Genomic DNA, 12,743 nt, shown 5'->3' on the forward strand with positions numbered 1-12,743 from the left:
TGGTGGAGCCAATCCCAGCTCACTCTGGGTGAGGGGCGGGGTCACCCTGGACAGGTCACCAGTCCATCACAGGGCCGACACACAGAGACAGACAGAGACCAACAACCACTCACACTCAGACCTACAGACAGTTTAGAGTCACCAGTTAACCCAAACATGATGTCTTGGGGCGGTGGGAGGAAACCCACGCAGGCACAGAAAGGACCTGGGCCAGGAACCGAACCCGCAACCTTCTTACTGTGGGGTACAGTGCTAACCACTATGCTGCCGTGCTGCTCTCATCATACTCACATATCTTAAAAACAACTCTCTCTCAGTGAAAACAGCTTTTACTTTTTACTCAGAAATTAAGTTTTAATCTACTGTCCCTTTATGAATCTGAGTTACCTACTAATCTTAAAAAAAAAAAAAAACCAACCTAAATTAAGACACACACACACACACACACACACCACAAAAGACACTGATTGAACCATATGCTAACTTGTATTCTGTGATTCAGGGGTTGCTGTTAAAACTGCAGGTGTATTTCAGCCCAATTGATTCACCCAGCCCGTGCCACTACATGGCTGTTGATGTCATCAGAGGGATCCCAGTGGGAACAGAAGCATCGTCCTGGTCTCATCTCACTTGTTGCCCCAGTTCTAGCTCCCAAGCCTAATTCGTTTTCTTTTGTGATTTTTTTTTTCCATCTTAGTTTCCTGCTCTCCTCTACAACAGGTGAGCCTCAATGCGGAGCCAGTGCAGTCCCTGCCTGATGTATCGGACCAGCTCGGTCATGCTGCTCTGCTGACTCAGCGGCTCCATCACCGAGTCCAGTTCCTGGAAGAAATCTACAGGAGAGTGAGAGACACAGTTACTGACGCTGAATGCTGCTGCTGCTGGTGCAATGATGCGCTCAAAAGTCTGGTGGTTTCTGTGACAGTACTGTGAGCACTATATAACTGGATAATATGAAACCCTGTGGTGGTCTTTAGCGCTTTTCACAATCATGCCCAACTCTGATTGACCAATTATCTGATTAAAGGTGTCACATTTTACATTTGTGTTGATGTCCATGAGTAAATGTATTTGTGGGTTTTCATTCCATGAATCATGTGACTGTAGTTTTACATATCCACATTGTTCTGTCTTCATTGATAACATGGCCACTTGGTGTTATGCTGTTATATATAATAAATATAAGAAAGTGAAAGCAACATAAAAAGCAGAGTGTTGCCTGTTTTCTTGTGACATCACAGAGTTACAGATTCCCAACAGCTGGTTTTGAGGCTCAGTTAGTGAATACAGGCTGTGGGCATTTCTCTGCTGATACTTTCACCATTAATATAAAACATAGACCTGATACATAATTAAAGGAGAACCTAATCCTATCTTTAGACTGCGTGGGACCTCTAAGGTGAGGAAGTTAAAGTGCTTGTATTGTTATTCCTGATGGTTAACATGCACACCTAAAACAAGCAACGACAAACAGATGAAAAAGTGTCATAAACTGGTGACCGTGATAAACTTACTTTTCACTTATCGGGATTTCAAAACTGTATTGTAAGTATTGATTTGTACTTAGTCTTACCTTGGCTATCAGTGGCCAGTCTGTCAGCCATCTCCCAGTGTTCATAGCTCCGCAGAATGTTGTTGGTGATGTTAACGTGACTGGCAGCCATGTGGTGAATCCGCTGGGGAATTGCCACGCTGCCCAATGAGCCTGTGGCTCCAGCTCCTCCACTGCCGGCTGGGGAGGGGCTGAGTGAGAGGGGGGATGGAGTCCCATTGACCCTGAAAACAGAGAGGCATTGAGGTCCAGACCCATTACAGGAATAAAACTTGGAGCTTATGTACTCTGGAGAGGCTTTTGAGTTGCTTGATACAATATAAAGAACAAAGTGAACACTAAAGTTTTTCCGCCAGGTAACGAGTTATATATTTTATATATTTATTAACTCTGTACTTCTTTGTTTGAGGTTGCCAGCTTCTATACTCGATCACATTTTCTTGATACTTCATACTGCATGCGCTAGTTTGGGTGGAATAACTGCTGTGAAGGAAAAAAATAGGCGAAGCAATCTGTAAAGAACTGTAAGTGGGTCGAGGTGAGAGATAAGAGGCAAATAAGAACAACACATCTGTTTCCTCTTACAGAAAGTACTGTAGAAAATGGAGAGTAAAAATGCTACAACAGGAATTCAAACAATTTGGTCACAAAACATATTTACAATATATTTGGTAGAAACAGATTTATCAGATAATGTGATATTAAAGCTGCATTTAATATGTTTTTGGCCTCAAAGGGGCAGTGGACCAGGCTGTAAACACAACACTGACGAGTTATTACCTCATTTAGTTGTTAACGGGAATATTTTACCCAACAGTTGTCAGTTTACACAACCAGAAGACACAGTACAACATTTTCCTTCTTTTGGAGTCATGTCTGTGGTAATCTGGTTTCTTTGTATTGGCGGGTAAAGTGTACAGAGTGTCTATCAATGCGGCTGTGGGACTGAACCATGACAATGAGCTTGTGGGTCATTGATGCCAGACAATGGAAGATGCTAAAATTTTTGGGGTAAAGAAACCTGCAGGGTTTGGATTTTATTCTCGATGGGTTCGCAGCTATGAAGCACACCTTTGACATTGCCTTTAATCTGTTGGCGCATTGATGAAATGCACTGAACAGTGCAGCAGTAATTTTGACATAGAGCTCACAACACTACAGGTTTGGAGGCCATGTTTGCATTTTAAAACCAGTGTCTCATAACTTTGCAACTCAACGGTAACACTGGTCAAGTTTAATAACACCAATGCTACACATACTGCACAGGAATTGTGTACACAGCTAAGACAAAAAAACTTCTCTTCGGCTTTGACTCTGCTGGGAACTGTAACCCATTCACACAGAGTTATCATTTTTGGCCTTGAGGCAATAAAAAGCTGTGAGTGGGTGTATAGCTGCTCCAATGTTCACTGTACAGTGTCATTAGTCATACCAGTGCAAACTGCTCCCTCTGCCTTGCGCAGCTGGGCGTGCTGCTCTGGCAGTGATGTAACGTCTGTGATGTGGCCTTGACCCTCACTGACCCAACGACTTGTGCCTTATTCAGCGCTACACACAAGCACACACAAGCGCACAGACACATACGCAGCCCCAGTCCTGCTGTTGTGCAGCGTCAGAGCTGTCTTAACTCATTAGCTTCACATCCACAGCTCCTCCACACCTCTCCTCCTCCATCCATCACCACTCCCTCCATCACTCCTTCTCACCCTGTTCTCAGCAGCCCTCCAGTATTCCTACTCCTCACATCTACAACAAATCAATCCTTTTATTTGCTTCCTGAGGGGTTTGTTTGAGCAAGTGGCTGTCAGGAGCGGCATGGTATTTTGCAGCAGAGCTCCAGTGAATTATAAATTCTCAATTATCTGTGTGAATGAAGGGGGGTTGCTACAGTGTGTATGTGTGTGTGTGTGTGTGTGTGTGTGTGTGTCTGTGTACTCACTTCCCGTTGGTCCTCCAGGGAGAGGGTGCTTGGTGTGAACTCTTGGCTGAATTCTGGATAGCAAAAAAAAAAAAAAAAAAAAAATAGACAAATTTATAAAAAAATTTTTCATGGCCTCCAGTAACACAGGAAAAACGTATTAGTGATGGAGTGAAGAGAAATGATTAGATAAAAATATTTTTTAAAAGTTAGTGCTGTTATTGTTCCTCTCTTTGTTATTATTGAGTCTTATAGAGAAGGATGGATACTGGATTTGCATTTGTCACTGTCTGCGTCCGGCTTTAACAAAATAAACCAATCGGCAGCTTTAAAGCTAATTTATTATAAAGTTAGATTTTGTTTAAGCACAATGAGGCATTGGGTTGTGATTTCACAGGGTTAATGTTTCAGGTGGAAATTTCTGGATTTCCTTTTGAGAAGTGAATAAATAAATCGTTGACACAAGCTATGTTTTTGTATTCAGAAGTTACATAGAAGAGTTTTGCAGGAAGAATCTTCTTTCACCTAAACAGACAACACTCTTTCTCTCACAAAGTTTCTATCTACAGGTTTGTCCTCCATACAAATAATCTTAAAATACAATGTTCTGAACATGTAAATATAATCTAAATATAGTGTGTAAATGTCCTTGTCCTGTACAGAATGTCTCTGTTTATTTCTAAATGTCAGCCGGGTGGTATGGACTGGAGACCTGTTCAGTGTGGACCCCTTCCTCACCCAAAGTGAGCTGGGATTGGTTCCAGCCAATACAATATCATCAGCTAAAAGGTTGAAACAGCAATGCCCACACGACATTAGCCTTAGCCCACTGCGCCACCCAGATGCCACATGTGTAAGGATGTAAAGCTGTTCATTGAGAATCCAAATGAATGCATCGTGAGGATCCCAAAGTTACAATGAGCAGCTCGTTTCAGTTACTCCTTTTCTCTCTGTCAACACACACTCTATGTATACAAGCTACACACACAAACACAGCTAAAGCTGCAGTCAGCCGTTCCCCAGAAATCCAATCCCATCAATGCAAATGTGGTGCTGTGATAATGACATCCTCAGTAATTAATTAAACTAAACATAATTAATCAAAACAAGCACATTAAACCCTAACAATCCACTGTGATGATTGATGGAGCTAATTAATACATTAATATCAAAGAGAAAGAATGGATTTTAATAACGGCATGCAAAATTAATGCACAGGCACCATGAAAATGAATATGAAATGTATTTGAGAGTTGTAATTGGCTTTGCGTGTTTTAGAACCACAGAGGGAGAAAATGAGCGAGGAAGGAAAGGATGTCCATATCCAAATGTGTGTGTGTGCTACCTTGAAGTACTCCATGAGCGACCGTGAGTACTTGACAGCGTGGTCTTTCTTCAGATGGAACATCCTCAGATACAGCAGAGACAGACAGCGGTTACTATGGAAACAAAACCATTAGAAGACAGATGAATCCTCTGTACAAATTCCATTTAAAGCTCCATTCTCAATATTATTTTCATGTTATCCACACGAAATGCAGCTGGACGTCAAACCTGCCTGTGCAAATCCTGTGGGATTAGGAGGATCTTCGGAAAAGTAAAGGATGCGAGCAATATGTGTATTAGACTAAAACACGGAAACTCAAATTTTAGCTTATGAATTGTAAATTCATATGTTTGGATCACAGTGAGTATAAACCAAAGCAAACAGCACAGGTAGCACAGGGTTTTATATACCTGAGTGTAACACTACCTGCTCTACGTCTATAACATCATGACTGCAACATCCCCCTGACCATTCAGAGCTGGAGCTCGTTTCAGGGAAATATTACTTAGATTAATATTCAGATTGATGTCAAACCAATCATTTATATACATTAGCTGTTTTATTCCATTGATTGATCTGTGACAGCAGGTGGGGCCAGAGAATGTGAGCATGGATGTCGACTAACATCCACCAAGTTATTACTCGGAACATGTGCTTTCTTTGTCCATTCAGGAGGGCGAGGAATACCTCGAAAATTTACTGCTAGCCGATGGCTAACCACAAGCTAGCTACCCAAACCCACCACAAAATAACTTCATGCAGCGTAGGTTTCATATGTTTCATAAGCATTTACAAACGATTTTCTGTGAAATCCAGGCTTTTCAGCATAATCTAACAGAAAGGGTTGATAAATGATGATGAAGTGAGCACTACAAAGCCGAGCCTCTTTGACTGCAGTCACACACATCAGCATTCCGATTGGATGGAATGGTGACAGACAATGGCTTTGCCCAGTCAGAGTCCAGGAAAGTCATACATTTGGTTATTTTTTTTAAAGAGAAACTTGACATAATAGCAACAAAAACAGCATGGATCATTATTGTTTATTGTGTGTTGAGTTAAATTAGACCAATGGAACCCCACAGACTGGGAGAGTTCAGTGGTTCTCAGGCCCCAAGCTGCGTGCGCATATTTCTGTGATGTTGCACGCGAAGGGGTCTATAAATGTGATATACTCAATTCCTTTGAGGCCAATATCGCACTCTCTCTATATACAATGAATAATTAAATATAAAATGTATTGAAAGTAAGAGAAGGGGTATCATACCACAGCACTGTTAGTTTCTTCTCAGCAACAGTAGATGAGTGGCTGGTGAAGTTCTTCAACCTCATGGCATACCTGCAAGAGATCCTAATTATTCATCTGCTGACATTTTCAGTGAATTATGAGTCAAACATAAACACACTTTTATTTCTCTCACGCCAGTGAATGGATGCATAGGCTGAAGGTTCTTTTTAATTAGAAAATCAAGATTTTGCGATCAGGGAAGGAGCTGCTGCTCTTTCTGAACATAAAGAATAAAACGATGATGGGGTAGTTAGTGATTCATTCCTTCAGCTCACTGACAGCTGGCATCAAACCTGCTGAAGTGCTCGTAGGCAAGGCAAGGAAGTTGGCTTCATGTGACTCTGTGGAGTCACATGAAGTCTTTGGTTGTTTAAGACGTATTTCAAAAGAAGTGCTGTGTGGTCTTCTTGGGCTCATCTCAAGACCCAACAGTCTTAACTACCTCTCAGAAACGCTTTAGTATTCAATCATCACAGCAGCCTCTTGATAAGCATCTTGCAACTTGAAACGTCAGTTTGTCACAGCTTCATGTAAAGTTTCTGAGTGAGTGAACAAGTACAGGGCATCTGGGTCCGTCAGAGTAATTGACATGGGAGGATTATCTTATGTCGCTTGTTGCCTTCTCTCCTCCCTCCCGCCCTTACTTCCCTCTTTTGTTTACTTTCCTTCTGTTTTCTTTCTTTTTATGTGCAGGCTGAATGTCATAGATAGTCCTGTGTAATATTATGTCTGACTTTATTGTCAAACTGAGCAAAAGTTGAGTTAGTTGGTCAATAAAGTTTCATGAAATGATGATAAAAAAATGAGCGGTCAGCTTTGCCCTCTTGTTAAGCCCTATCTGACTGCTAATACGTCAAACTGAAATTTAGCATTGACTGATGAATTGAGGGAGAGGAGTCACACTTTCATGGTTTACTGATGTCTGCAGGAAAACAATTGTCTTTTCACCAAATGGAGGTCAAAGGCCAGAGTCACAGATCAGCAATCCCGCAGGTGGTAACGATTCACTGTCTGGCTCAAGGACACTTCAGCAGGATGGATGAGCGCAGAGTAGATCTTCAGTTCAAAAGACTGCCTCCACTACACATGCTACGTCTCTGTCACTGTCTGTCTGTTCATTCATACCTGATTAACTCCACAGTCTCCGAGTACATGGTGTATGGTGATTTGGCCTCTAGTGGGTCTCGCTCCATAGCATTTCCACACTCTATGAATGAGAGGGCACCGTCTGCGTAGTTCACCGCTTTACCAAATTTGTCCATCTGCAAATAGTAACGACACAGGAAGAAAGAAAGATGGACAAATAGACACAGAGGTAAAGAAATGTAACAGAGGACAAATGGAAAAAGAGAAGAATGAATGAGACGGAGATGGAATAAAGAATATCCTAACAGCAGAGGCCCAATCTTCTCTTTGAATAATCTTCTGCTAAGATGCAAATCCCTAGATAAATCTGAGGAAACAATGCGTAAACATAAGATAAATAACAAGTTAAATAAATCTCATTTCATTGTTCGGGGGGGATCAGATAATTCCTTTGATATGGTATAATCTCACAGACATCATCAGTCCTTGAATGCAATGTTCCCTCAGAGACAAATGGAGCAATAAATAACACAAATTATACAGTACAGTCCTTGATATGGAATAGATTTTCCCTCTCCAAAGACTCACTGTGCATACACATGAGCAATGGCACACACGTCTGAACAAACAATCACATAATTACAGTCTAGACTGTAAAAGTTAACATTGTGTGTTCAAAATCATTTTTCTGTATTTAACCATCTGTCTTCTGTTAGCCTTGGTTATGTGCATGAGGATAGAGGTATGTGTGTGCGTGTCTGTGTGTTACTAATGTCTTACAGTGATTGTTGAAAGACTTACCAAAGCATCAGCTTTGTGCTTGAGTCGCTTGGCTTCCTGCATGTAGTAATCTGCACTGTGGACTCTGGAAGCAGCACAGTAAAGAAACCTTGTCATGTAGCATGTTGGCCTAACATGTGTTGCATGTTGTTGGTTTATAAAATCACAAGTAGCACAAGTATCTCGCAGTGTGTTGCATGCAGTAGACTGTTTAGGTATACACACCTCAGGCTTAATGTAACCTTCGCACAACAACAAAACAGGTTGTTTCATGAATAATGCAGAAACCCTTTGGGACAAATAAGTAACAAGATGCATCATCTTCTCTGGCTTCAACACAATCAGACCAACAGCGAGGTAGTTACCACCTACAGAACACTAATAAGCCACCCCTCATACAGTGTGAACAGGCATCATACGTAAAATAAGATTAATTATTTAGAGAAGGCAGATGAAGACCTACAAAGAGTAAGAATGGTCCTCTTCAAGTGCATTCCACTATTTAAGAGCTCCAAGTTGTGCAGTCTAAATTATTTTCAATGTATTCAGGTTGGACAAGAGCTCAGCTCAGTGTGTCAGCGCATCTAATACCCCACAGGATCTGAATGAACTCTATCAGATTTATATTAGTTTCATAACATTATCCTCATTTGGCAGAAGCTTGTGTGCAAAGCGACTGACAATAAGTTTATTTAAAATCCCTTTTGCAAAGTAACTAAAAGCATGCTGAGAGTTTTCGACATGTGATTGTTCAGCTCCCTTCGCTGCCCCATGGGCCAGCACCTGAGCTCTGGACTGCTTGGAGTTGCGGCAGGGAGTCAGTGTAATGAATGGAGCTCAGGAGTAGCGTGGAAGAAGCTGAGTCACGTTGAACACCGGATGTGCAGAAGCATTCTGAATGAGCTGCAAAGGTCTGGTGGCTGCCATGTAAAGTTCAGAGGAAAACGACATGTACCGTTATTCTTTTTGACTGCAGCTGCTCGCTAATTGGTGGATCATCATGCAACTGCCAGTGTGGCTGTTCTCTCTCTATTTGGGTTGGTTGGGGTCAACTGTATTTTGGATCGGGTCATGGGGGAGATAATTAGCAGCCACTCTCTCATTCCAGCACTAATGCCAATATTGGAGCTGTTGAGCCTTTTGCTCTCTCCCCATCTGCCAGAAACTCTCAAGTGTTTCTCAAGTGCTACGACTTGTGCCATAAAGCAACATCTGTCAAAGTCAGTCTGGTCAGTCAATGTTGAAGACTAAGTAAAACTTAGGTAACATTCATTAAACTAATGTTGAGAAAGGAACAATAATTAGCAAAAAAACAAACAAACAAAAAAAAACAAAAAACGAAAAGCAAGATATATCCCATATAAAGCAAACTACACACACGTCTGTATAAAGAGGAAACATGCACTGCCTCCTGACAGGATTTGTCGGTATTATACAAGAACTGAGCGAATAATAACAGTAATAATAATAATAATAATACAGATTATAAAATCTCACAAACAACAGTGATGATTAGGAAAAACGTGTATAAGTCATTAAAACAGTCATAAAAACACACCAGGAGCCAATGACAGTAAACTTCCACCAGAACTCAAAAGAGCAGAATGAACAGCATTAAAGGGGGAAAGTTCATGGTGCTGATGGTGTCTACATACGTGTCACTGTACGTCAGCTTCGGTCTGCGAGGTTCAGCTGACTCCGTCAGCGGTTCTGACCACACTTCAGAGTCTGACTGTCCATTGGCATGGTAACCATCTCCGCAGGGCTTCTCGCCATGTGACTCCATTTCCTGTCGAAGGGATGGCATTGAACTACATGGTTACAATCACGTTGACCTGTAGTTTTCATTAACCAGATATGTGAACGTAACTCTTCAGTCCCAGGGATGCTGACTGTCCCTTGGATCACAGGAGTCTGTGGACCCTCTGATTTGATTCTTGGGTGGGGTGGACTCTTTCTTGTATGTCCACTCTCTCTGTCCCATTTCATGTCTCTAAACTGTCTCTAATCAGATAGTAAAATCCTGCAATAGCCCCAAAATTCTGTAATTATTAAAAGATAAAGAGGATAAGATAAGCTAAGACTGACTTTCAGCATCAAAAATCCCTGTCAAACATGTGACGTCTTCTAGGCCTAAGGTTATTTGTGCTGTTTGCAGGTTGTACACTTTGTTTACATCTCACTTAAAAAATCTTCCAAGTCAACATATGCAATGGGAACAAAACTTCAAAGGTAAAATCATTGATTTACTGGTTGCTGTTTTTCAATTCACAGCTAAATACTTTGTCTCCATGGGACAGTTTTTAGAGAGCTGAGTTGCACAGACACCAGCCAAACAACAGAGAAAATTAAGTTAAAAAAAAAAAAAACCCTCAAAAAACTAGATAACACCATTGATAACCATATAATATGAATATGCAAGTATGAGCAGCGCTCTAGGTGTTTGTGCAACAAAAGTATAATAGAGGATAATGCAAATTAAGTTACAAACATTATGATAATAAAGATAATGATGATATCAGTGCATTTCAAATTATTATTATGGAGCATACACAGTTTATATGAAGATGGATAGCTCTGTTACATATAGTTCTGTAATATATCGTTGCACAGTTGCTGTGTTTTAATGGAGGTTCAGCTTTATGGAGCTGTCCTGCTGTGTTTGATGCATAACCTCCGCCGCTACAAAAGCACTCAGCATATTTTCATGACTCCGGCTCCTGAAAAACTGCAGGTAAAGAAGCATGAGTCACAGCAGAGGATGCCTTTGTCACGTTGTAGAGTCATACGACTTAAGAACAGTACATCATTAACTCCAGATTTATTTCTGGAACAGTGTCAGGCAAGCAACTCAAGAAGAAAAAACACCATGAGCCGACTGTCACTCAAAATGCAGTGTAGTTACAAGGGCAAGTAATCTGCACGTAAGATGACCTGAAGGCCCCGAATGAGACCACTAATGCGCACACAACGTGTAGGAGCACTTACACTGACATTTCTTGCGTGTGATGACACTTTGGCTTCACCTCGCCTGTGTCTGTGGGAGGAGGAAGATGAGGAGGAGGTGGATGTAGCGGAGCAGGGCAGAACCCCCGAGGCGTCGACCTCCTGGCTGAGAGAGGAACTACCTTCGCAGGTTCGTTTACGCGGGGCGTCGTCAGAAAGTGGGGACAGGAGGGGAGGGAGCAGCTTCTCATTGCGCCGTCGAGATTGCTTCCTGTTCAGAGAGCTACTGAACACACACACATACACAAATAGAACAAAGCAGTGATTATCTCCTCATTTTGTGTAATGGTACTAAATATGATCTTCTTACTGTATATTTAGTATCTTCACTCTAATTATCCAGATTACTGGTGCATATTGCTTAAGTATGATTTTCTTTCTTGCTTCAATTAACATCGACCACAGTCTGGTATGGGAGGCCGAAAGGGTGAGACAGTTCCCATTAGTGGCAGTTTTTTAGGTCATACGTACATTAGTTAGTAAGAAACAGCATGGTTTATTTGTCTTTCCAGTCCAGTAGCTACAAATGAACGAATCAAGAACTCCTATTGAACATTATATAAAATATACTTTTATTCCCACGTTATCATTTGCAGTGCTGTCTCTCTGTTAAAAGGTCTTAGTGGATTTTAAATGCTTTCATTCTGTTGCTGCTCTGACCCCAGCAGCTGTTTTTTATAACATGATTCCTGTAAAACACACTTTGTGGGAGTTCCGAGGTTCAGAGGAAGAATGATCATGAAGTATAATTTTGCTGTGGTATGCTTTCACACCAGTTCAGCTAAAACAGTTTTTCCATTGCTTCACTGACCAACTGTCTTGCTGTGTCTCTGTTCTCTCCATTTTTCAGGCTCTACCATCCCACCGAACAGATCCTGCAAACTGACTGATTCCTCCAGTCCAACTGCAACCCCCCTCCCTTTTGTTGGGAATTTTTCCAACTCTACTACTCTCTATTAATCCTTCCATGTACGGTAATTTTTACACATCCACTGCTGCCTTTTTGAGTTTAGATTGGGATTGGGTGACCTAATGACATCCTAATGTTTTTGAAAAAATAGGACAAGAACAGAAAGAATACACCAGCAACACAAACACTCAGCATATTAAACTCACTCCTATAATCTGTACTAACATTGTCTAACTATGTTCTGTTTTCATTTGCGGTGTCTGAATGATATTTTCCTTCTAAAACTGTTATAATTCTGCCTTCTCTGCTTGAGCATCAACTATTATTCCCTCAGCTGCCTTATTGTGGCTCTTGTGACTCATATTGTTTGAAACACAACAGATAATATTTTTATGTGTTTCCTCTGCTGGGAACTCTGGGGCTTTGATGCAGTGAGAAAAGTTGCTGAGCTCGCAGAATGATGCCCTGGGCCCCGACATTAGTGATAATATACAAAACCAGGGAGACAAAGACTAATTAGTTGTGTATGTGTGCGAGTGTCTGTGTGTGCTTTCCTGTCTGTGTACAGCATAATTGATTGGCGATGGTCTGTTTGTGTGTATGACTATACTAATTTGCATGCGTGTGTGTTTGTCCTTAAGTGGCTGCTGGTGTCTATGGCTTTGTGTGTGTGTGTGTGTGTGTGTGTGTGTGTGTGAGAGAGAGAGAGAGAGAGAGAGCGCTCATAGTTCCTTTAAAGGGATAATAACTTCAGAAACATACATCCTCATAGCACAAAATGACCACAGTATGTCTGCCAAATACTCTTCTGTAATACATTTGCATGACTCAACTGTTACTGTTACTCAAATGAGGAAATCTGTGGCTTTTACTGTC

At 41.3% G+C, this 12,743-nt stretch overlaps 1 protein-coding gene across 1 annotated transcript in view; it reads right to left on the reverse strand.

Moving 5' to 3' along the window:
* Nucleotides 1-711: 711 nt before the first annotated feature.
* Nucleotides 712-12,743, reverse strand: part of aff2 (AF4/FMR2 family, member 2) — a 134,874-nt gene continuing 122,842 nt past the window's right edge. The window contains exons 20-28 of the mRNA XM_029511985.1: nt 10,940-11,183; nt 9,607-9,740; nt 7,973-8,036; nt 7,211-7,347; nt 6,065-6,136; nt 4,816-4,909; nt 3,492-3,544; nt 1,574-1,776; nt 712-833 (exon numbers count right to left, since the gene is read on the reverse strand). Of these exons, the coding sequence (XP_029367845.1) occupies nt 712-833; nt 1,574-1,776; nt 3,492-3,544; nt 4,816-4,909; nt 6,065-6,136; nt 7,211-7,347; nt 7,973-8,036; nt 9,607-9,740; nt 10,940-11,183 (1,123 nt within the window). The remainder of the gene's footprint in view (nt 834-1,573; nt 1,777-3,491; nt 3,545-4,815; nt 4,910-6,064; nt 6,137-7,210; nt 7,348-7,972; nt 8,037-9,606; nt 9,741-10,939; nt 11,184-12,743) is intronic.

This window comes from Echeneis naucrates, chromosome 10 (genome assembly GCF_900963305.1).
Source record: "Echeneis naucrates chromosome 10, fEcheNa1.1, whole genome shotgun sequence".
In the NCBI taxonomy this organism is placed as follows: Eukaryota; Metazoa; Chordata; class Actinopteri; order Carangiformes; family Echeneidae; genus Echeneis; species Echeneis naucrates.